General features: G+C 38.9%; 1 protein-coding gene across 2 annotated transcripts in view; it reads left to right on the top strand.

The window, feature by feature from the left end:
- Nucleotides 1-25939, top strand: part of SH3D19 (SH3 domain containing 19) — a 189479-nt gene that overhangs the window by 131585 nt on the left and 31955 nt on the right. Inside the window, exons 3-10 of one of the 2 annotated variants that reach the window (XM_058721174.1) lie at nucleotides 799-839; nucleotides 5464-5504; nucleotides 6824-6866; nucleotides 8698-8836; nucleotides 9246-9399; nucleotides 10131-11132; nucleotides 20861-20968; nucleotides 25450-25562. In XM_058721174.1, the coding sequence (XP_058577157.1) occupies nucleotides 5489-5504; nucleotides 6824-6866; nucleotides 8698-8836; nucleotides 9246-9399; nucleotides 10131-11132; nucleotides 20861-20968; nucleotides 25450-25562 (1575 nt within the window). In that variant the 5' untranslated portion in view covers nucleotides 799-839; nucleotides 5464-5488. Of the gene's footprint in view, nucleotides 1-798; nucleotides 840-5463; nucleotides 5505-6823; nucleotides 6867-8697; nucleotides 8837-9245; nucleotides 9409-10130; nucleotides 11133-20860; nucleotides 20969-25449; nucleotides 25563-25939 lie in introns of both variants that reach the window. The other variant, XM_058721173.1, reaches the window with a different exon arrangement.

A 25939-nucleotide genomic window follows, 5' to 3' on the forward strand; every position in this document is an offset into this window, starting at 1 on the left:
TCAGAAACAAAGTGAAGAATTTTATAAACAAGAAGGCTTTTTTTTTCCTAAATCCTATCATTAATTTTTTAGGTTTGTATATTTTTCCTAAATTATTCCAACTGGGATTAGTCCAACTGGTTTGAATAAAGATTAGAAAAAAAACAGTCTTACAAACTAGTGGTATAAACCTTTGCAACTAGATGGTTTTGACTAGTGAATGAACAAAGGCTCATAAGCATTTCTGTGACTTGGCAAAGTCACATAGTCAGAGATACCAAGGACCAACCAGACACTGAGGAAAACTCAAAGCAACAGAAGACTTATTTTTAGGTGGTAATGTTTTAAATCTAATCTTAGGAAGAAATGCTGTTAATCCTTGGGTCAAATTACTATAAAAATGATATATTTTGATCTGAGATAAGAAGATAGGAATTCACTGTCAAACACCAAAACGGATAAAGGAGGGTCAGAATTATTTTGAGTACCATGTAATTGCTGCCTGACTTCAAGTACTGTCCACAATTTCACTGGAAGATGCACTGTGTAGGTAGCTATGAAAGTAATTTTAAGGCAGATTTTTATTTACACTGCAGATATACTTCACCAGCCTTCTCATTTCCCATAAAACATTTTATGGCAAAGGCAATTTAAATTTTTTTTAAATTTATGTTTTGTAAAGAGGATAAACCAGAAACTAATACGTCAAACTTGCTGCTTGATGCCATATTGAGTCCCAGAAATGACCTGGCATTATGAATGATTCTTCTTCAAAAGGATTAATGAATACATAATGTTTTTTTCTCTTTCTTTTTCTAGCCAAGGACCCTTGTCATCCATTAGAGCGGTAATCAAGAGATGTAAGTTTGGTTTTTCCTGCTCTGTATTTTCCTCTGTGATATTTTAAATGATGGTCTAGATTTCCAGCAAGTTATTGTATTTGATAAATCTTACAAAGAATCCAAAAAAGTAGCTTTTCACTTCTTCTGAGGAGTAATAAACCATTTCAGACAAGCAGCTAGTTTTTCAGCTTTCTTTTCAACTTTCATTTATTGATAAGCCAGTTCCTCAGAATAATATTTTTTCTCTTATTATAACTAAACTTTTTAAAAATCTGGATAATCTATTCAATTTTTATGATCTAATATAAATTTTATGTAACCATTTTCCATAGGTAGAGACATCTGATAGATGCAAAAAAATATATCAAACCCTGTCCTTTTTGATTCATTTGCTTCCATAGTGTTTTTATCATTTATTTTGAGAGAGAGAGAGAGAGAGCGCCAAGGAGGGGCAGAGAGAGAGAGAGAGAGAGAGAGAGAGAGAGAGAGAGAATCCCAAGCAGGCTCCATGCTGTCAGCATAGAGCCAGATGTGGGCTCGATCCCACAAATCATGAAATTATGACCTGAGCCAAAATCAAGAGTCAGGTGCTTAACCAACTGAGCCACCCAGGCACCTCTCCACAGTGTTTTTAAGTAACAATATAAATGCCTGTGGAGATTGGCTCACTTCCACATACAAGATAGAAGTGCCATAATAGAATTCTCTCCAAAATGGTACATTCGTACTTTCATCGTTACCTCTTGGTTAAAGCTTTACCAACCCTGTTGGTTAAAACTTGCTCTTGGTGTAAAATTTTAATAAGCTTTTTAACATAGGTCTCTGCAAATTTCCCTTTTCAAATAGAACATGGACTACCTATTACAAACAGAGATAAGGAAGGGATTTTTTTTTTTAACCAGCAAAAATGAATTTGTTCAAGAATAGCAGAGAATTGTAATCCAGGACCCGCAAACTATAGCAAAACCATAGGCAAGTCTTCAGAACAAAGGACAGGAACATTCTTTTATAGAGAAAAGGTGAGGAGATGGGAAGGCTGTTATAAACAAAAAGCCCATGGGAGTAAGCTGAGGAGTAAAAAATATAGTGGCTTCTTACTGGCTGAGTTATGGCTGGGCTTTTGCTAGGGAGAAGGAAAACCCTCCTTCTTCCTGATGGGATAATAAAATAGTATCTGCTGAGGCCCATCTCTTCCTGTTGGATTTGCAGTTGACAAGTGGTAGAACTTGTTTCAATTCCATTCTTAATGAAGTTGCCCATAAGGGATTTTTAGATGTTCTTTGCATTGTTTGAGCTGAGGTCACCACCTGAGGAGAATGTATCATAGTTTTAGAAACATAATTTGTAATATTTAGTATAAATTTAGAATATCCACAGGTTCTAAAGAGCATACATTTGAACCATTGCTGTGCAGATTTTGTAAGGTGGCAATACAGAAAGATATTCCACATTTCTCACATTTTATTTTTGTTGGTGGTGAATTATAAAGATGTGGGAATGCCAGTGTATTTTGGAGGGACTTCAGATATGAAAATTAAAAATTCATGCCTTAGAACACTTTGAAGTGGTGGGTATGTGGAGAAGACAGGGCACAGAGAGAATTTAAAAAGAAAATTAGGGTCTGGAATTTAGGCAAGAATATTTTACTGGAGATATAATTTGGGGTAATCAAGGCAAAACCCAGCAGTAGCTAAACACTTCAAGAAAAACGTACAGGCTAGAGATGACAAAGGACAGAATCTTGGGAAGTGACATCTGAGGCCAAGCTCTCCTTTAAGGAGCCATAGGGCAAAAGATGAATGACCCAAAAAAACCTCTGCCCTGCTAATAAGGAGGAGAGACTGAGTCCTGTCTACTAGCTTCTTACCTTTCCTCTCTCTTGGATTTTAGGACTTCTGTGTTGGGGATTGTAATTTGTACCTGACTCCCCATAGATCCTCCATGATGGATCTTGCTTACCTTAAGGCCCCTGTGCCATACAAAGCGTAAGGAGAGGGCAGTTACGGTGGAGTGGGCAAAAACCAGGGATGGCTGTGTGTTTAAAGGTCAAGGGAGAGGAGGTTTTTTAAAGAATAAGTGAACCACAGATAACTCTTCATGCTGCAGCAATGACAAGCCAAAAGTAGCTGAGAATAGGTCATTGTATGTGGCCCTTAGGTGGTCAATGGTGACCTCTGAGAGAGCAGTTTCAATAGAACATTGAAGTTGGAAGCCATACTTCAATTTAAATGGAATATGTGGAAGTTGAGACAGCAGGGCAAGGCTGCTCTTCCATGGCATTTGGTGGTAAACACAAGAAGGAAGGGCTGAGGAGTGTCAAGCAGAGAGGAGATTTGAACACAGACTGTTCAGGATAAGGAAGCTTGGAGATGTTTGCAGGCAATGGTGAAGGAATCAGTGGAGAGATCAGACTGGAGCATAAAAAGAGGAAATTGGTGAAATAGGGCCATAGCGAAGAGGACAGAGGAGATGAAACAAAGGGAGAACTCTGCCTTTGAGGTATCTTTAAAAAAAGACAAAACTAAGTTGTGTTTCAATTTTTATATATCAGTTACTTAGCGTACACTGAAGAAGTAGTTGCTGGTAGTGTTTATTCCTGGATGTTTAGGCAAGGACACCAGATAACCTCATGTGTTGCTGTGTAAATACAAAATGAAAAATAATTATGTCATCCCCTTTTTCACTTTTTGCCCATTCTGTAAGAAAAAGTTGCAAACAATTTTTGTCTTCCCCAACCCAGTGAAATGTTTGTTTTACTCTCCCATACTTAGTCATCTTTCTCTGGCAAGGAGAAAGACTTCATCACATTTTTAAAGCAATATTCCTTCGCTGGTTGTATTTTAAATTCTTCCATAATGATACTCCTTCCAATCAAGCCTTGAGGTCCATTTTGCATTCATCCTCACGAACCCTAAATACTGTGGGTAAAAATCTTGAAAGTATTATAGTTGGATATATCTGGAATTTCATGCTTTTCCTTTCATTAACTTTTTGAGAGAAATTTGTATTCTGAAGTTTAGATTCAGCTAATATTCATTGCATACTGTAAGTTGGGAAATGTTCACATAAATTGTAAAGCAGTGCTCTGCATGGTAGATGTTTAACCCCATTTTACAGATGGAGGGTCACTGAGTTAGAAAAGGTTAAATGGCTTCACAAGGTAGACCTGAGATGTGAACCCAGACTTCTGACTACAAGGCCATTGAGCTTTCAACTCCACAGATGTTCTTGTTACCATGTCAGACATGTCTAACTCATACCCAGTCTCAAACAAGTATAGTTACTTATTTTCTTTTATTGTGATTTTCATTGGCAAGGTGGTACTATAGCAAGTATGCTTGTAATATAATAATCCTTCTATGTGTTTATTTCTTCTGGTCATCATTTAGTCAATAATTTTATTTAGAATTAGGATCAACATCCAGCTCTCCTAGCTCCAAAAGGAGTTAAACTGCTTCAAGGAACAAACACTCCCAGCCCTTCCCATTAATAGGCTGTGTGACCTGGGATAATTCATTTAACCTCTCTGTGTCACAGCCTCCTCATCTGTAAGATTGGAGTAGGATGATCACTGAGGTTCTTTCTTGGCTTATGATCCTGTTGGAATTTAGGAGGATTCTTTATTAGTGCTAATATTGCAAATCCAGATCTCAGGCTTTTATAAACAGTTGAGTAGGAATTTGTTTTGTACTTAGAATTTAACTATATGAACTAGAAAAGCTTGAAAATAATTCTTGTGTCATTGTAAAATGATACGATAACTTTAACTGTGGTCTTAATCCGAAATGCAATTTGTGGAAGGGACTAAATGGAAAGTGTTCCTCTATATGGGCATTGGTGGCAAATTGCATTTTCCTGGCAGCAACTACACCAAATCAGTGTAATCTGGGAAGGTGAGAATGAGGGGAAGTGGATAGTTAAGAAATTAGCAGGAAGAGTGTGACACACTGTATGAAAATCTAAAGTGTTTGTACCTACTAAATTTGTTCAACACTGACAAAAAGTGTCAGTCATCCTATAAGGATCAAGAGAGATTTCATAGATGAGTAAATGTGAGGGAAAAAAAATTTAAAGCAGGAGACAGGAAAGCAGTGATTCTCAAAGGATGTGGAGGAGATCTGCAAGTCAGGTTGAGAGACTTTCTCTTGCTCATCCTGCTACCTCCAGAATGGGAGGACCACTCTGCTAACAGTGGTCACTAACCACCGCTGGTGTGAAGGGGGAGAATCAAGTGAAAAACCACTGGTTTGAGAGAATGTCAATAGACTACCGGATTGCCTTTTAAGTACTGCGTTCATACTTTAAAATTAATCCCTATTGAAGTAGCAGAATGACTTTGCAAAATAGTTTTTAGACTTTATTTTTTGCATTGTTGTTAAAAACTGTAGGTAGATTTGTTTTTACTGGGGTTGTGTGGGTGGATGTCCCGGTCAGGACAGATATATCTTTGCCGCAGCAGATTTCTTTACTCTCTGAAACTGGTACATCAAGTTTTCTTTTCCATCTAAGTGTGCAGAGTTGGGGAAAAACAGTGGAATGGCAGAACAGTCCTGTTCCTGAATTCCTTTTAAAGCATAGGCAACTGGTTCACTCTTTTTTTCCTCCCTTTCCTCTTCTATAACCCCTTCTTTTTTTCCCTTAGCACTCATGAATAGTGCACAGCAAAAATGCCCCGTGGAAGAGGTATGTTTGTGACAATAACATAATGTCTTTTGATAGTGTTGTGTCCGCTGATTCTGGCTGTCGTGATGGTGGTGATGTGATTGTAGCCCGCTTGGTGAGCCTCTGACTTAATGAACCCGTTCTTATGAATCAGATGCACCACTCAGAGCTTGAGCCTCTCTGTCCTCTTTTATTCCAGTAGACAAAATGCATCTCAGCTTGGTCTAGCTCTTGATAAAAATGTAACAGTCATATCAGTTAATGGTATGAATCTAGGACTCCTGAGACACTTTGCCAGCCCAGCAGAGGGTCAGCTGCCACAGCCTCAACTCCAGCCTCGGTTTCCTTCCCACCCCCCACCTCTATCCCCACCCCCTGCTGCCTGGCTTTGGCAGCCTGCTTGTTCAGGGAGAATCAGAAGTTAATAGGAAGAAAGAAAGGATTCATACCCTCAACCTTTTCAAATCAGAACAACTGAAAATGTAGAGTACTGGAGAGATATGAAGGCAACTGATAGAAATAGTTTAGATCTGAAACAAATTCCCCTTTGTACACGTATCTTTGCAGTATAGCGTTTAAAGATTTTCTTAAAGGAATCATTAGAATGTGCTTCTTGAAAATAGGAATAATGTTCCGTTACACATATGTGTGATATGTGACACCATTTTCCAGATCTTATGATTAAGACTTGACTTAGTTTTAAAATAAAATTTGCAGAAAGTGTCAGCCATCTAGCTTTTTGAGTTTGAAGCTTGAAGGAAAAGTCTGTGCTGCATGTATATAATATGTACTATAAACATGTTTATAAAAGTGTTTTGAACAGTTTTTACATTATTATTCTCTTTAAATTTAAGTAGTAGAACAATTTAAACATTATAAAATTCTGGAAAAATTAGAAAATAGATGAAAATTTGACCCCTTTCACTTTCTTTGCAATAGAGTTGTAAATAAACATGACAAAAGTATAGTCATATGGATTAAAATAAAAATTTTTCTGCCCATTGTAATTCATGTCATCATCCTAAAGCTCTTACCAGGCAGTTTGTGTTTAATAGCTATCTTCCTTTCTCTTTCATTCTTCAGATTATTTTCAGAACCATGGAATGTGCTTTCAGGAATTTTTGAAATCTGTATTTTCTTATGTAATTCAAATATATAACCATAATTTTATGCCATATAAAAAGATAATTTTGATTTGCTTTTCTACTTATGGATGTTAAAATTCGTACATCTTCATTGATTTCAAGTATAATTTTTTCCAATAATGTATCCTATAAAAATGTAAACCTTTATTAAATGTACTGATTTTGTACTATACCAGTTTTTTTTTTCTTCTATAGCTTCTCGGACTTCTTTTCAGAGCGATCTTCATCGAGATAGGAGGTATGGTTATAACAGAGGTCATATATTCTGCTAATGAAATCAAAGTGTGCTGTCAGCAAGTTAAATATTTCTCTTTCATAAGCAATGTATAACATAAGCAATGTTCTACCTCATCGGTATATTTCCTAATTTATAAGTTTGAATGATGGAAATTTTGCTGGGAGAAGAAGCGATACAAACCTCAAAATGTTCTTTTGGCAATAATTATTTACTGAAGTTAATTTTTTAAATGTTTATTAAGCAACTGGTATATGTAAAACACTGTTGTAACTGCTTCAAATAAATGCTTTGTACCTCCCAGCTACTTAGTAAATGTTGCATAAGTAAATGGATGACAAGATAGAAAATTGAATGGAAGAATAAGGAAAGAGAAAGAGTCAGGCTGGATAGATAGCTGAATGGATAAATGGCTGGATGGCTGGTTGGAGCGAAGGCAAGAGGAAGGAGGAAGTCACTGAGTAGATACAAGGAAGGACCAGTAGGCAGACAAACAGATGGTAGAATGGATGGAAGCATGGACAGGTGGATAAATAGATGGGTGGAATTTTATAAAACAGGGACCCTGCTTTCACATTTCTTACAGACTATATTATACAGTAATGAAGAATGAGGATTTTAGAGTCAGACATAACCAAGTTCAAATTTTGACTTCACTGCCTTCTCACTGTGTGACCCTGGGCAAGCTGCTCAACCTTTTCTAGCTTCTGTATTCCTATCTTTAAAGTGTTGCTAATCAGGGGCATCTGGCTGACTCAGTCAGTAGAGCATGCAACTCTTGATCTCAAGGTTATAAGTTTGAGCCCCATGTTGGATGTAGAGGTTACTTAAAAATAAAGTTTTTTTTTTTTTTAAATGCTGCTAATCATACCTATCTCAAGGCTGTCATAAGGATTATTACATGTGTAGTGCTTAACATTTATTAACTAGTAACTCCTATTATTCAAATAAAAGTTGTAAGCAGGGGTTTTTACGTATTGCAATTCACATTTAATCAATAAGCAGATTCTACTGTTTTATGGGCTAGCATGAGAATGTGTATATGCCCAGTTTTGATAATAGCAGTGCTTTTTATTTTTATTTTTATTTTCTGTAGAGTGCTAGAGAAAGGTAGAGCAGATATCAGTCATCATCTCTATTTGTTAGATGAGAAAACTGAGGCTAAGAGAGGTTGATCATTTGCCCAGGGTCACACAGTTGGTATTAGTTAGGAAATCAGGTTGAGTATTAAGTTTAAACATGAGAATGTAGAATCAGATTAAGAAAATGGTGAATCACTGTGGCCCCTCAGTATTAAAGATTAATGATCAAATTCATATACAAAACTGACCAGGAGCACAGACACACATGTCACGGTCTGGAAGTGAACAAGGAAAGATAACTTTGAATTGGGGTAGAGTTGGGTGAGGAGGAAAGGATATTCTTCTTATATGGTATCGTGTCTGAGTATATAATTTATAATGGCAGAAAACTAAGCAATTGTACTTCACTGGTGTACTTTTCTACCTTGCCATATATTTATGTTTGTGGTATAGGCTAGACAGTAGAACCCTGGAATGAAGAGATTGTATGGGGCCTAGTTAGTTCTTATCCTTATCAACCAAAGAAGAGCTAAGTGGGCCGAGGGTACATCTCTAACATTGAGGCCCAGAGTCCTAGAAGATGACTGTCATTTGCTCCCTTGATAGCCCAGGCCAGGTCATTTCTGTGATTATGGCAGTTCTTATGTAACTTTTGGGGGAGAGGTGGTTGTTTTCATGAATCTTTGACAATTTGCAGATAGACAATAGCTTGTTACCGACCTGTAAACCCTCACTGAGGTCTTGTCTGCTAGGCGCCCAGAGATTACCATTGTGGCAGCTGAGCCCCTAAGGCCAGCCTCGTGGTTTCCAGGAGCTCCACCCCCAGGATTGGGATTTCCCCCACCTTCTGCAGCAGGCCCTTGGAGGCCCAGTGAGCTGGTTCCTGCTGAGGTAAATAAGTATCACATTATCTCTTTGCATTTTATTTTTATTTTTTTAATGTTTATTTTTTTTGAGAGAAAGAGTATGTGTACATGCACAAATGGGGGAGGGGCAGGGAGAGAGAAAGGAGAGAGAGAGAATCGCAAGCAGTCTCTGTGCCTCCTGGGAGGATTCTCTTCTCTTTCCTCTCTCTCTGTCCCTCCCTTGCTCATACTCACTCACTCTGTCTTTCTCTCTCTCAAAATAAATAAATAAAACTTAAAAAAAAAAAAAAGAGTCAGACGCTTAACTGACCGAGTCACCCAGGCACCCCTACATTTTATTTTTAAAATTAAGTTCAAAGACAAGAAAAGTGAGACGTTTAACATTTTGGCTATTTGTCCATAGATGTCTAAAACCTTCATTCTTTATTTTGCAGCTCCCACCATCTTATGAACAAGTCATAAAAGAAATCAACCAAGTTCAAGTTAACACTACGAATAATAATAATGCTGCTGCCACTCCAAGGCACACAATTACTTCTGCAACTCAGACTGACTTTTCAGATGAAATAGACAACCATCTGCCTCAAAGTAGTGCAAGTAATTTGTCTTCCCTAATTCTGACCTAGTTCTAGGAAGGTAATCAGTAGGCTTCTAGCCTTTAAAATAATTTGCAACTTGTGCATAATTCATTGAGCTCTGCTTCCCAGTCACTGTGATCACTGTATGCTTTCTTTATTTTGACTTGGTGTGATTATTACAGTAGATCATTCTTATGAGCCGCAGGCCCTGTCTCTGAGACTCACCCTAGTTCATATCACAAAAACATCATCCTTTTAACTCATGGTTGTATTATTGCTAATCTTCTGAATTCCCATTGAGAAGGATGTTATATTTAGCAATGTAACTTTGATGGGATGTTAAAGGTGGTTGTCCTGTTAAGCTTTTAAAAAGCATTGTGTTCGAATAACAGAGATGAGAGTATGTTACTTTGGAAAAGTAAAACAAGAAATGTTGGAATCCTTATGAGAGAGAAAGTGTTTGCGTGATAAATCTACTGAGAATCAAGAATTTAATGGTGTTTTAAAATAATTGGTAATGAATATTTCTTTTATGAATAAATACAACTTGAAGAACACTCTTGTGAAAAGCTGAATATAAACATCTCCCCCTTGATTTTGGAATTACTTTTTATCAATTAAGGAAATCAAAATCTCTTGATATTCTACATGTATATTTTTTAAAAATCTGTGTATCTTCTATTTTTTTTTCTTTTAAATTATAATGGTGCAACTTCTTTCTGTTGCTTTTGGTCTTGTCAGCACTACAGGCACCTCTCAAGCCTCTCCATCCTTCCTCAGTGGTCTCAGCCAGTGATCATCCAACAGATGTGCCACCTCTAATAGTCTTTGATATTTCTGAAGAACAGAATTGTCCAGAGAACTCCAGTGCTCCAAGATGTCCAGTGCCAAGACCAAGATCAAAAGCCAACCTCAGACCAATAGCCAGAGATAGTCACATTAAAGAGCAAAATCACCAGAAAATTAGCCCTGTGGCCACAGAAAGGGAATCCTCCCCGAGCGAGCCCCAGTCTCTGTTGGACAGCACCAACGACTTGGATAGTCAGGCAGTGATGAACATTATGAACACAGAACGAAGCCAAAATAGTGTTGTTTCAAGAATCAAAGCATTTGAGGGTCAGACAAATAAAGAAACCTCGGGACTGTCTGTGAAACCAGAAATTGTTCCCCGCACACTCCCCCCAAGACCTGCTGTTCCCTCAGGGAAACCCACAGTGGCTCCCAAACCAGCTGCTAACAGAGCTTCTGGAGAATGGGACTCCTGGACTGAAAACAGACTCAAGGTGGCCTCTCGGGAGGGGCTCACCCCACACCCTCCACCACAAGAGGTAGGGAGCATCCCAGTAACCAAACCTGAATTGCCAAAGAAACCAAATGCTGGCCTTATACGAAGTGTTAATCCTGAGATTCCTGGAGGGGGACCTGTGGCTGAGAGCCCTGATGGTGGGAAGAAAGTTCCAACTCCTGCTCCTCGGCCTTTGTTGCCGAAGAAATCGGTTTCCTTAGAAAACCCCGGCCCTGCAGCTTTGCTGAAACCAGTCACCATTCCTCCCCGACTCTCAGTGGCGTCACAGGCCAAAGCATTCAGGTCACTGGGAGAAGGACCCTCAGCCAACTCCACAGTTACAGCTCTGCAAAGCAAGCCTTCAGGGGACATCGACCTCATCAGTTTTGATGACGATGTTTTACCCACCCCACCCGGGAACCTGGTTGAAGAATCTGTTGGTTCAGAGATGGTTCTGGGTGAGTAAAAATCAGAAGTGGAAGGGAGTGTAAACTCCTCAGAGGGCATCTTGAATGGCACTTGCTGTTTTAGTTTCTAACACATAAGTTATTGAGTTGTGTATGTGTGTGTACACATATGCATATGTGTATATATAGAAGATAGAAACACAGAAAGTTTAAGAAACATGGAGCTGGGTAGGAGATAGAGACAGAGAAGGAAGGGAAAATATGGGATGGGGGGAGATGGAGATGGAGAAAGAGGGAGACACATGTTGATGACTATTACATGAGCCAGGAATAAGCAGACTCGGTCTAACGACAAAACTAGGTGTGAGGTTGGCTCCCTTGCTTTGGCAGGTGGAGATTCAAGCATCAGGGAAATGCAGGGGAAATTTCTCATAGATGGGAAATCATGCAGTGGCCCCAGAAAGGCTCCTCAGATTGAACCAGCCTCACTGGGAGTGCCAGAAGAGATGCCAGCCCTGGGACGGACTCTGGCAAGAGCAAAGCAAGGAATGAGGAGGACCCAGCCATATGTTGCAAATTTTTTTTTCAGTAATCTTCACAGAACGTCTTCCCTTGGGAATGCAAAGTTTTGTAAATAAAATACAACAGCTGTAAGTTTCCTGCCAAGATCAGGACAATTAAATTTCTCAAGAGGAAATTCAGAGAGTATGTTTTCTTTCCTCACACTGTTCAGATGGAGAATATGATCATAAAGCTTATCTTTGATTTGTCAGAGTAAGCTGCTTTACTTGTCATTGAGGATTTCTTTTATTGCTGTTTACTTACTTGGGTAAATTTTGTGAACATATAAGCTTAATAGTATTTTCAAAAGGTTAGCTGTCATCTTATAAATGTTTAACATGCATCAAAATGGCATAAGCTCTGTGATTCAAAACCAAATTCTGCACAGCACAAGTGTATTTTAAGTGATAACAAACATATTTATTAAATATTTATCCTGCACACATTAAACCGGCTATAGCTTGCGTCTTGTCTATAAGGGGTAGAAGGAAAGATGTTAGAATATATTAAGATTCGGCAATGTTCCAAACCCTGTGGTAGATACCCAGACATACATCATTTAATTTCATACTTGTAGTAAACCTCTGCAAGGGATTGTTGTCCTCAGTTTGCAGAAGAAAATGAGACTGAGAAATCAATGGGTAACTTGCCCAGTGTCCTAACACTAACAGTTTTCAAGGTATGATTCAAACTGTATTTCTTTTAAGTTTTATTTATTTATTTTGAGAGAGAGAGCACACACAAGAGCAGGGGAGGGGCAAAGAGAAAGGGAAAGAGAATCCCAAGCAGGCTCCATGCTGTCAGCACAGAGCCTGACGTGAGGCTCGATCTCACGAACCATGAAATCATGACCTGAGCCAAGATTAAGAGTCAGATGCTTAACCAACTAAAACGCCCAACGTGCCCCAAAACTCCGTCTTTTTATTCTAAATCTAGTATATTTTTCATTACATTATGTTGCTACCCAACATTTTCATGAATCATTACACCAGGGAACACTTTGAAAACTTTTCAAGTCTTTGTTATGTCATTTTCTTACTTAAACCTTTTTGGTGTTACAAAGTTCAGGGTGGGACAGGGATGGGTAAATCCAACAACAGCAAGCCGAGAAGAGGTGGAAATGGTACAACCCAAAGAAATACCACCTTTTGTAGAAACCACTGGATTCTGTGGGGATGGCAACTTGGTTAATAACTGCTGAAAATTTATTCCATGTCATCAAACAGATAATTATAGTCATCTTCAAAAAGAAGGTCAACCATATACATTCCACATGAATATAGTCTCATGCTTCATACTCAGCCTTTTCTGTTTCTTGATTTCTCCCGCTTCACTGCACAACATTTAATTATTTAGGCAGTCTTTCAGCAAAATGTGTAATTTGTTTGCCCTCCCTGACTTTAACCATTGCTCTCAACTGTGGAGTTGTACTGAACATTTACTTTCTCTTCTTTCTAACCTGCACATCCCATAGTAACTCTATCATATACCCGGCCTTCCCTAGAGAATCCTAGAGATCATCTTTGAGTCTTCCTACCTGTCACCCAGTGGCTGTTTGTTTGGACTTGGAGTGAGACGGGCCATAGCCTACCACTTAATTGCTGTGTGACTTTGGGCAATTTACTTGACCTGACAGTGCCTCAGTTTCCTCATCTATAAAACGAGGTAATAATAACTCCTCATGGAGGTAATGCAAGGATTAAATGTGATTATGCAGGGAAGCCCTGTCCCAGTGTCTGAAACATGGGAAGTGCCCATTAAGTAGTAGTTATTATTGTTACTTCTTGCTCTTAACATCTGATTAGTTACCAACTCCTGCTGGCTGGTTTAGCCTTCTAAGTGGTTCTTGAGTCTTCCTCTCATTTTCATCCCCCCTCTGCTGCCCCACATTAGGACTCTGGCCAGATTACTGCAGTGGCCTCCTAAATTGAGCCCCTGCTTCTGTGTCAAACCTATCATCCTCCATATCATGGCTTCCCAAGGGATTTTTTTCTACAGTGTACATTGGACCTCATTGCTTCCCTGCTTACTGTCCTCCAGAGGCCTTTAGGATCACCTATGAATTCCTCAACATGCAGAGAGATTTTTGTTTGTGTATTGATTTGGGGCTTTGTGACTTTTTGATGGTATATCAATAGCATTGTCTTTGTAAATAAAGGATTATGGTCTCTTTGTGAAACCTTACTCAATCATCCTGGCATTAGCCAGAAACTGGAAGAGAACATGAGAAAAAGGAGAGGAACTCACAAATATGTCTTTCCTTCTTTTCTTTCCCTCAGAAATAAAGAAAATCTAATAAAGTAGTTTTCATAAAATGAGGTTGCCATATTAATCTCAGAAAATAGAGATCAGAAAATACTGGAGCTATGAAAACATTATAAAGATTAGAAAAATTATTAAAGGAAAACTCATAAAACAAGCAATTTAATATTGGATTCATTTCTTGGGTAGAATGCCTTCCAGGTTAATGTAATGGAGCTGAGAAGTATTAGCAATTCCTCTTCACACCTTTACAAATCATACCCAGTTGTCAAAAAAAAGAGGCAGAATGCCTTGCTGTCAGCTCCATTACACAGCCCAGAATAATAGTTTAGCAGCCAATTTCTGCTATTAACAGAACTCAAGGGAAGGAAATGACAGAAAAGCAAGCCAAGGATGGTGAAACTAATTATGATGACAAGCATATTATTAGAGACAGGTAATGGGCAGAAAACTACATTATCATCAGTGTTTTTCTCAGCCCAGTAATGAAGACCATGCGGATATAGGTGTAAAGGGGCCTACTTGTTTGGCAGCAGGTGTAGAATAATTGGTTTGGTGTGAGGGCCTAGAAGGAGGGCAGAATACATACTGCAAATAAAGGTGGAGAGAAATGCCATGGACCTTCCTTAGATTTGGGTAGGAGATTTTTTTTCTTCTTTGAGATGCTTTGTGGTTTTTTTTTACTGTGGAAACAAAAGCAAACTGGGTAAGAGAATTGTGGCACTGTTGTTCTTAACCCCTTCTGGGTCACAGAACTCACAATCAGGTTATCCTGTGAATCTTTTATCTCCTTTGAAAATAGCCCCTTAACTCATGTATGCACAATTTTCAGAGCTTCAAGGGCTTATTCTTGCACCCCATTGGAGGGCTATTGCTACAGAATATTGCAAGTAACCTCCAGTGGATTGCTTAAATAAATAATGGTACATCCACAATACAGTGGAGGATTGTGTGTTAATTAAAAAGGAAACATACCACCTATTACCTCCTACCAACCTCTAAGATATTATTATTAGGTGAAAAATGCAAGGTACAGATAGCATTCGTGGTATTTTAGCTGCTGTTTATTTAAAACACACACATTCACATATGTAGTTTCTTTGGAAAGATGTATAAAAAGTAACAAAAGTAGTCTTTATGAAGGAACAGGATTGGCAGGAGAGAATGGGGAACCTGGTTTTCGAACAGCAAAATATAAGCAGAATTAGGATGAAAAGCTGGGAGAGTTAGTTTTTGTCATCTTTGCCAGAGAGAGAGAGAGAGAGAGAGTGAGAGAGAGAGCGAGCGCTGCTTCCCATGTGATCCTCAGTCTTGTGATGAGTAGAAATTTTATTTTAAAAAAAAAATTTTTTTTAACATGTATTTATTTTTGAGACAGAGAGAGACAGAGCATGAACGGGGGAGGGTCAGAGAGAGGGAGACACAGAATCTGAAACAGGCTCCAGGCTCTGAGCGGTCAGCACAGAGCCCGACGTGGGGCCTGAACTCACGGACCGTGAGATCATGACCTGAGCCGAAGTCGGCCGCTCAACCGACTGAGCCACCCAGGCACCCCGAAATTTTAAAATAATAATACATGATTTTTCTAAATTGCTGTATTATTCAAGATTTCAATTCGAAGCTAATTATTTTGAACTGCATATGTCTAAAGACAAATTCAAAAACATAGATGTATGCACAGAAAATCCTATTAAATAAAATCACTGAGGAACTATATCCAATAAACAGTTTTAATTTTTCTAGTTATCTTATAGAAAGTTTTATGGCTATTATTGCCTTTAAAAACCAACTAAAGGAACAAGAATTTTCACTTTCCTCGCCTTATTTTTAAGTGTTTTTTGGTTTGGTTGGTTGTCAGGGTTGTTATTTCAGCTTAATCTTGTAACTTTTTTCTTGTGATTGGCTTTATCTTACTGCATTTTTTTCTGTTACAAAGTAATGTTATACTGCTATAACAAGTCAACAATGCAAACATCTAGTGAAAGAAAAAAAAATGTATCTCCCTCCAATCCATCCATATCCTCAGAGGAACCAGTGTAAACAATACTGTATGTAGCTTTCCATGTCTTTGGACATTTCAAACCAAAGCTTACAAACATGTATACATACATGTACTTTTACCTACTTTTACAAACAGTTTTACCATACTATACCCTTGTCTTTTTTTTTTTTTTTTAAGAGCGAGAGTAAGGGGTGGGCAGAGGGAGTCAGAGAATCTTAGCAGGCTCCGTGCTCAGCACAGAGCCAAACACGGGGCACAGTCCCAAGCTGAAATCAAGAGTTGGACACTCAACCAACTAGTGGCCTGAGCCACCCAGGCGCCCCTGCCCTTTGTCATTTTTTATTTAACAGTGAGATTTATGGTCTTCTTTTTAGGTCAGTAGGTCTAACTTCTTGTTTCCTTATACCTGCCTGATATTTCTTAGTATGAGTGTATCATAGTTGATTGAACATTTCCCCTATTGATGGATGGTGCTTTTAGATTGTTGGATTTCTTTTTCCTCTACAGAAAATACTGCAGTAAACACTGTCATAAACATTGCCATTTCTACTAGTGTTTTTATTTCTGAGGAATAAATTTCCAAAAGTGAGACTACTGGGTCAAAGGTTATGAACTTTAAACATTTTAATAGTACCAGTGATTCAGTTCTCTGCTTGACAATGCCTGGAGTTCCCAAACATGAGATGCCATCCTTATTTTATATATTGCCCACTTAGATTTCTGTTAGAAAAAAAATAACCCTGTTCATAAATGGACATAACAAGTAAACTTCATACTAGTGTAGCTAAAGAGAGATTTGCATAGCATCATCAAGATGAAAATCAGGCCTCTGGTCCCACCTTCTTATTGAAGTGATGCTATTTGTCCTCCCCACTAATCTGCACACCTTGTCTGCATTACAGCCCTGGACAGCTCGCAGACAAGAGAGGCAGATGCTGAGCTCACTGACTCGGTGAGCACAGCTGGGGCAGGTCATCAAACAGACCCACTCCTGCCAAATAGCCTGCAGCACTAGAACACTGAGATTTCCTTGCTCACTGTATTGAGAAATAATTTTTTTCCAGAGACATAGTAGAATAATTTTACATGATCTGAGTGCCAATTATTAAAGAGTAGCTAGTGATATTAAAGGTAAAGACGGAGAAAGAGTAGATAACTAGGAAGGACACTTTGAATACTTTGTTATATAAATTATATCTATACTACTTCAATTTAAGTTCTTAAGGTTAAAAAAAAAAATCACTGGACCCTTGGATGCAGAAGATGAGGTTACATACTGTGCAGGATTTGGGGCAGATGTCTGAGGCCAGTCCTCCAAACAGAGAGCATAATTTGGATGCCCCCTGTGATTGGCAGTGTCTTTTCCCTTTTGCCTGATGCCCCCTTTGTTCGTGCTCTCCCTCCTGGAATGTGAAAGAATGTAGGTGGTATACTGGCTCAGAATATAATATGAGTTGGGAAATAGCTGAGGTCATTCCATGCTCAAGATTTTCTTCCCCCTCCACACCCACCCAAAAAGACAACATCAACTAAAAGCCTGTACTAATAATCAACAGATTGTAGGCACCAGAAGGAGCTATTAAAGCAGAAATGCCACTTGAAAGGTAGAGTACAAGTGAACATTTAACAGCCTTACTCCTTTTTGTGAATTTTTGGTGCTTTTCCCAGTAGAAAACAAGAGCCCTGAGAGAATGGGATGTGACAACCAAGATAAGGGGGAGAGAGGGCAGTCAAGTCTCTGAACAAAGTCTCCACCGCTGCTGGGGGAAGAAAAGTGGGTCCTTGGAAGTCAGTGGGTTCCAACAAAGGCCTGGGAAGCAGAGTAAAGGCAATGATAGGGAGAGAGGTGAACAGAAGGGAAAGATCAGCACAAAGGAAAGATGCTATGTTTCTGTGTTTGAATAAAATGCATGCCAGGATTACATAGGGTCTTCAGATTCTCTCGTTTTAGCTAGTATTACTCAGATGAACCATTCAGGGAGTCCACATTCAGGTAATATTTGCGGTAATGAGCTTTAATACAATTGCACCTATCCCCTGTTATCCATTACTGTTTCCTAGAGACCACATGTATATTATTGAAGTTGGAAGGACTATTAGAATATGTAAAATCCAGTTGTTGGAAAGATGACCCTAGAGAACTCCCCTCCCTCACCCCCTGCACTCCAGTTTCATGCTGCAAACTGCTTCCCTTCTGCCCACACCCAGAGTCTCTAACCGTGCTCTACGTTTTCCTTTCTCATAGTACTTTTCATGTAATGTGCCACATGACCGATGTATCTATCATATTTATTGTTGATTATCTTCATCTCCCTGATGGAATGTAAGTGCCGTGAGGACAGAGTTCTTTGCTGTTCACTGAAGTATTCCCAGCACCTAGTATACTATTTGATTCGTAGTAGGCTTCCAAGCAATATTGAGCGGACAAAGTGAAAAAGCAAATTACAAAGAAAGACATAAAGTCCTGCTTTTTTGTTTATCAAAATACCTGTATAACAATACATGTAATATGGTAAAAAAAAAAAAATACCAAGTTTTAATCATTACTGAAGAGATGGGATTATAGAAGGCTTTCCATCAAATATTTCTTAATGTTTCCCATTTTTTTTTTTTTAATTTTTTTTCAACGTTTTTTATTTTTATTTTTGGGACAGAGAGAGACAGAGCATGAACGGGGAGGGGCAGAGAGAGAGGGAGACACAGAATCGGAAACAGGCTCCAGGCTCCGAGCCATCAGCCCAGAGCCCGACGCGGGGCTCGAACTCACGGACCGCGAGATCGTGACCTGGCTGAAGTCGGACGCTTAACCGACTGCGCCACCCAGGCGCCCCTCCCATTTTTATAATAAATACTCTTTTGGAGTAAAAAATAATGCTATAACAAAATATAGAATTAAAAAATGTATTTAGAGCTAAAAGGAGCTTTCTTTGTTTTGTGAGGACATAGGTTACAGTGGAATAAAGTTACACTATTGCAAGATCCTTTTTTTCAAGTTTGATACTGTTGTGATAATCTTGAGTTGGGTTTTTGAACATAGACAAGATTGCTTCATTGTGAGCTAATAGGTTTCCATAGAGGACTCCTCTAATTTTTTTTGTTTTTGTTTTTCTCACTAGCCAGTAATAATAGTTTTACCTGGCATGCCATCTCAGGGCCATTCCTAGGCGGTAGAGAATAAAATGGGATTGTACTTTACCATAGTATCTTCCCACCTACCATTGTTACTGGCACATGGTAGACATCCTATATTTGAGCAAGTGGCTAGTGAGCAAGTGATCTCAGGTAAGGTTGCCTGAGAGCTGCATGGAAGGGAAGGTCAAGTATCTAGGGGCCGAAAGGCCTTCTTATCATTAGCTCAGCTCTTCATGTATCTTGAAAATAGCTGCTCAGCAAAAGGTGCTTATTGAACCACAGCTCATAATAGGCAGAACATGAATGCTGTTCATCACAGGAGCTATGCTGTACATTGTTTTTATAGGGAGTATCTCCCTATAGTTAAGATTCCATAGAACGGGTGCAGAATTACAGCATATACTCATCCTGCTTCTTGGTGAGTAAAGGCAAAGGAGGCCTCAAGAGATCCTGTGTGCTACAGAGAGTATCCATTATACAGCATTTATTTTATTTTATTTTTTTATTTTTTTTTTTTAAATTTTTTTTTTCAACGTTTTTTATTTATTTTTGGGACAGAGAGACAGAGCATGAACGGGGGAGGGGCAGAGAGAGAGGGAGACACAGAATCCGAAACAGGCTCCAGGCTCCGAGCCATCAGCCCAGAGCCTGACGCGGGGCTCGAACTCACGGACCGCGAGATCGTGACCTGGCTGAAGTCGGACGCTTAACCGACTGCGCCACCCAGGCGCCCCAGCATTTATTTTATTTATGCTAATCTACTTATTTTTAGATTTCTCATCTTTAAAAAAATGATATGGGCATTTCCCTAAAGTACTGAAAAGAATATTTACATTAAAGAAAAAAGATGGTTTCTTTCAGTAAAAAAGTTTGGTTAATTATGTCTCTATTTAAAATACTTTCTCTAGGGGCACCTGAGTGGCTCAATCAGTTAAACATCGACTTGGTCAGGTCATGATTTCACAGTTTGTGAGTTCGAGCCCCGCATCGGGCTCTGTGCTGACAGCTCAGACAGAGCCTGGAGTCTGCTTTGGATTCTGTGTCTCCCTCTCTCTCTCTCCCCCTCTCCTGTTCACACTCTGTCTCTGTCTCTGTCTCAAAAATAAATAAACATTAAAAATTTTTTAATAAAAAAATAAAAATAAATACTTTCTCTAAACATACACTGTCAATTTTAAATGAGTCAGTTAAGGTGGAGAAATGCCAAGTCCTGTATCCTTGCCCCCAAATGAAATATTTGAAGGAAGATGTCTTACCGTATTTCAGAGATAAAACATTTTTCATTTTCATGTTAACTGAAGTGTGGTTTTACTGAACGACTGACACTCTGCTCAGCAAGGTGTGCCAGGCACACTCTGTATCAGGGACGGTGCTAGGTAGGATGAGGGCCCTTGGTGAGCCTTGTGCCTGAGTTTTCTGGGACAGGCACAGGAGTGGTAGGGAGAAAAGGCCTTCTTTCCTGGGGAATCTGGGAGGCTTCACGATACGGGGAAATTGGCTCTTTGTTTCAGTTGCCCCTCATTTTCAGGCAACACTTACGAAATGACTGTACTCCCTTGAAGGATTGCTTCTTCATAATTCAAGATTGTCCTGGATATCTCTCATCAGAGAGGAAGAAAAGCCACATGAATTATTTACAGAGCACCAAGTTATTTCCTTTCATGAGCTCCGACTTTGTGTTTGTCTCTGCAAACTGAGATTTTGTTTATCCATGAATAGTTTTCCCTGGGGCATGAAAATATGACTCTTTAATTATGAATGAGGTTTTTTGCTTGAGTCCATGTTAACTAAAACATGCAAAATAAACTGTGTTTTTCATTAGATCCCTTTCAGCTCCCCACAAAAACAGAACCAACAAAAGAACGAGCAGTTCAACCAGCACCCACCAGGAAGCCCACTGTGATTCGAATTCCAGCCAAACCGGGAAAATGTAAGCACTAATCTGCCTTCTTTATCTGCTTCTCCAAGAGCCTGGGGAAAATATATACTAATTTATCAATGTCTGCTTTTGAAATTATGTGTATTCGGCCATTTATTATTATTTATAGTCCAAGCACATTTAAAAACAAGGGTTTTTTTTCACAGTTCTTTAGACAGTTGGTACAGTAAATACGGATTTCATTTCTCTATACCATCATCTCTAGGCAGAGAGAATAGAGAGACTGAAACTCAGAACAATTGGAGTATCCTGTTAGTGCCTCTGGTAAAGATGGCAGGAAAGTCCGCTTGACCTTTGAACAACACAGGTGTGAACTTGTGTGGGTCCACTTGTACACAGATCTCTTACAATACTGTCAATATTTCCTCTTTATGGTTTCCTTAACATTTTCTTTTTTCTAGCTTACTTCATTGTAAGACTACAGTATATAACACATAAAACATAAAATCTGGGTTATTGGGCTACTTAGTTTATCACTAGGCTATATTAGTCGTTAAGGTTTTGGGGAGTCAACAGTTAATGTGAATTTTTGACTGCACCAGGGCGTCAGCACCTCTTAACTCCCAAGTCGTTCTCCTATGAACTCTAATTGAAACTGACAGCAAATAAAGTTGTATGTGTCTCTCTGGATATAGTATCTTATTCCAGTCAGCATAATCTAAGTGTAAGTATGCATGAGTTGTGTGAAGAGCAGTTAACCAAAATTATTAAAACATAATCATGTATTAAACATTTTTAGAATTAGCATAACACAACATTTTTATACTGTTTTCTTCCTTGATTTTTTTTACCGGCACAATAAATGAAATTTTGTATGAGCCTATATATGTGCCACGAAGAAATCTAATATTTATTGTAAAAGAGAAGCCAAGAGGGCCAGGCCCATTTATTTGAGACCCTGGAGATTATTTAAAAGTGTGTGTAAAAGTACATGTATGTGTACACGCACGTGCATGGACGGTGCGTTCCAAAGCAGTTCTTGGCAATGCTTGGAGTGATCACACAGCTTTCTCCATGAGCTTCTGCTATCGTTTCATTTCATTCGGTGCATTTTCATAGACCAGATGCATCCTTGCTTTTTATCTAACAGGAGATCCTGTCACTCCATTCCTCCTCATAGCAGATCAAATGTCCCCAGTCCTTCACCTGTAGCATCCGTGGGTTATTTTGCAAGCATACCCTAGAAAGCCATGAAACCCCTTTAGTTTATGGGTATGGTTTCTCTATAAAATACTACCCAGATGGATCATACTGGTTTTGGTCTTTTGATGGTTATTAATTGATGGCTCTAAGCCAAATAGTGAAAAGAGTGAACTGAGTTACTGTGAAGAATGAGGAGAAGGAAAAAGTCAAGGGTACCAAACTCTGGTGGGTCCTCGCTTCTTAGGAGGTTATGTGGTAGATTAAAAAACTGGTGGTTCATTTCTTTTGACAGCATTATATAGTCCACAAATCAGTGGGCTATAGAAGTATCACAGACATTGGGTTGTTTGCCTGCTTGCCGTTACCTTGTTAAAATGTATCCTAGATTTTAACAAGTGTAGTGAAATATAATGATAATAAATGCTGCCTGAAGCTCATGTGGGTTTTAAGCAATACAGTTTTTATATTTGAATTTATTCTTCTGCTGTATCAGGGTCCCCAAGACCCCCAGGTTTGATGATTGCTAGAGGACTCACAGGACTTAGCACATAGTTATGTTCACAGCTGTGATTTATTACAGCAAAAAGTATACAAAGCAAAATCAGCAGAGGGAAATGGTACATGGGGCAAAGCCTAAAGGAAACCTGGCACAAGCTTGTGTGTGTTCTCTCCCAGGGGAATCACAAGGGCTATACTTAACTCCCCCAGGAACCAGTTGTGACAACACAGGTGAAATGTCAACCGAGGAAGCTCATTAGAGACTCAATGCCCAAGGTTTTTATTGGGGGCTGGTCACATAGGCACCTCTAGCAATTTTGGCATGTTCCAAAATTCCAGATTACCAGAAGGAAAGCAGGTATTCAGCATAAACCATATTCTTTTGTTTTATCAGTTCTGGGGATGGTGGGAACCTTCCCAAAGCCCAAGTTCCCAGATTCCAGCAAGAACCAACCTTGGAAGCATATCTTTCTGAGAATAAGCAGTCTCAGGCCTGCTATGTTCATTCTTTTCTGCATACTTATAAATTGGCTTAATAGTCCTGAAATCCTGGGGCACCTGGGTGGCTCAGTTGGTCAAGCATCTGACTTTGGCTCAGGTCATGATCTCACAGTTTGTGAGTTTGAGCCCCGCATCGGGCTCTGTGCTGACAGCTTAGAGCCTGGAGCCTGCTTCAAATTCTGTGTCTTCCTTTCTGCTCCTCCCCCACTCATGCTCTGTCTCTCTCTTCTTCAAAAATAAATAAAAACATTTAAAAAAAATTTTTTAATAAAAAATAGTCCTGAAATCCTGAAAAGGATATATATTTCTTAAAGTTTATTCATTTTGAGAGAGAGAGAGATAGAGAGCAGGGGAGAAGCAGAGAGAGAAAGAGAGACAGAATCCCAAGCAGGCTCCACATTGTCAGCACAGAGCCTGATGCGGGGCTCAAACCCACAAGCCATGAGATCAAGACCTGAGCCGAAACCAAGAGTCAGGCGCTTAACTATCTGAGCCACCCATGCACCCCCTGAAAAGGATATATTGAGGAAGCACCTTTATTATTCTGACAAAGTTCCAGGAGCTGTTAGAAAGTTGGATTCCAAGTGCTGTCTGTGAGAGAACTGAAGTGCCTGTTTCTACAGCGCTGTTTCTATTTACATCAAAAACCAGCTCCCCAGAATTGTACTTACCACATTTATTCAGCAATTCATATGTGCCTTGGTGTCGGAAGAACTTGGAATGGTCAGGCGAAGAAAGGAATAGCTTTGTGAAGCAAAACCCCTTGGCCTTCTTTGAACATGTCAGCTCTTTCCTCTTGAAATTTGTTTCTTCTGACTAGGATGTCCTTTCCCCAGGTATGTGCATGGCTCCCTCCTTCAACATTCCTTCAGGTCTTTGCTCAAATGCCACTTTTCTCATTGAGACCTCTACCGACCACATTATTTGAAATTGGAAATCTCCACCTCCCCCCCTCACATCCATACCTGATAACCCCTATGTCCTTTCCTGCCAGTAAGGCATCTCCTCTCTACTTTCATATTCTTACTGCTTTGTACCCTTAATTGTTTGTCGCAGCAATACAGCATCCTAAATGATTTCAGCATCTCCTTGTAAGAATAAGAAAATTGTTCCACAGAGAAAGTCCTCAAGATGGCAACTCAGTTGAAATCTTCCTATGTGTCTTCATTTCCAGAGTAGCCCTGCCGCTCCCTAAGAATGCTTGCCTGTCTCTAAATCATTGTTTTCATAGTAGCTGGCCTGGGTATTTTCCTTCTTTTGAGAGTGTTTCCTGTCTGTAGATAAAATAGGAACCTGACAAACCATCCTCTTGTTATAGGTATTTCATGTGAAGTGAGAGCAGAGAGTGTTCATTTGAAAGAATGAAAAGAATTCCCGTCTTCTTTCCGTGCCTAAATCACCATTAGCTTTAGCCTCCTTTAGTATGTTACAGTCATCCTTTCTCCAAGTGTTTTTGCACACAGATTTTAATTAGTTGCCACTAATTAAATCTGATCTTTTCCTTCTTTTTAAAATAAGCTGGGGGTATACTATCACTGAGTTAAGGGTGTAGTTTGGATGTGAAGATATTGTTTGTTAAATTGAAGGCAATTAAACCCATTAATCTGGAGCTAATGAATTAGAAAACACATTCAGTTATTTGGATGGGGGAGGGTTGGATACACAACCTATTAAAGGAACAGCATGCCATATTATAGTGAGTACAGGCTTCTGGGTTCAAAACCCAAAATTACTAGCATTAAGACTTCAGATAGCTTATCTGTTTTCTTGTCAGCTTTGGTTTCTTCATCTGCAAAATTAGGATATTATGTAGCATAGTGCTAGATAGTGCATAGGACTCTGCAAAGGTGGAAACGTTCTAAAACTATGCTGTCTATTATGGCAACTGAACATTTCAAGTGCTAGCTATTTCAGTGTAGTTAGTGCAACTGAGGAACTGAATTTGTAATTTTATTTAATATTTAAATTTAAATCACCACATGCAACGACTGGCTAGTGAACTACACAGATCTAGCACATAGATAGTCATTGGTTGGAGAAATGTATACGGATAAGGTGCCTTACTGCCTGGCACATTGAAGGTTTTCAAAATTGCTGGCTTCTGTTTAATTATTTAGTATTATTTTTACTCTATACAACGTTCAGTAAAACTAACTGATGCCTGCTAAACCCATCCTTTTTCTGAAGCTCTTTGTCACTTATTTAGCTGTCCACTCTTCGTATGGATCTTTTAGGACAGCCATTTTCCTAAGGAACCAAGCTGCAATCATTTCATACTTTGGAATCCTCAAAGGCCCTAAATTATTGATGAATTACTGCTGTTTTTCCAGGTTTACAAGAGGATCCGCAAAGCCCACCTCCTCTCCCTACTGAAAAACCTATTGGAAACACTTACAGTGTAGTATCTGGAAAACTGAGTAATGTTGACAGAACTAGAAACTTGGTAAGTGGTTACTATAAATTGTCTTAGATTGAAGACCAAGCTATGCGCTAATTTTAAATACTCAGCTGATGTCTGAATTATTTTACTGTTGGTCTGGTAAAGACCTTTATTGCAAACCATTTCTAAGCCCCGTGTACTTATTTAAGGTGATGTTCAATATTTAAAAAATTCCTATAGGACAAAGGAATTAAGCCAGTTTGTGATACTTCATCATAAAATATTTTTTCCTATCGTGATAGAATGACATTGCCTTTTACATGGTACTAATAATTAGGCAGAAGTTCTTGAAAATCTCTAAAAACCTTTAATATTTGTGGAAATAGACTTAGTCCAATTATCAGTTTTTATTTAAAATATCCAATTAGTGACATGATTTT

The sequence above is a fragment of the Neofelis nebulosa genome, chromosome 3, assembly GCF_028018385.1.
Source record: "Neofelis nebulosa isolate mNeoNeb1 chromosome 3, mNeoNeb1.pri, whole genome shotgun sequence".
Lineage (NCBI taxonomy): Eukaryota > Metazoa > Chordata > Mammalia > Carnivora > Felidae > Neofelis > Neofelis nebulosa.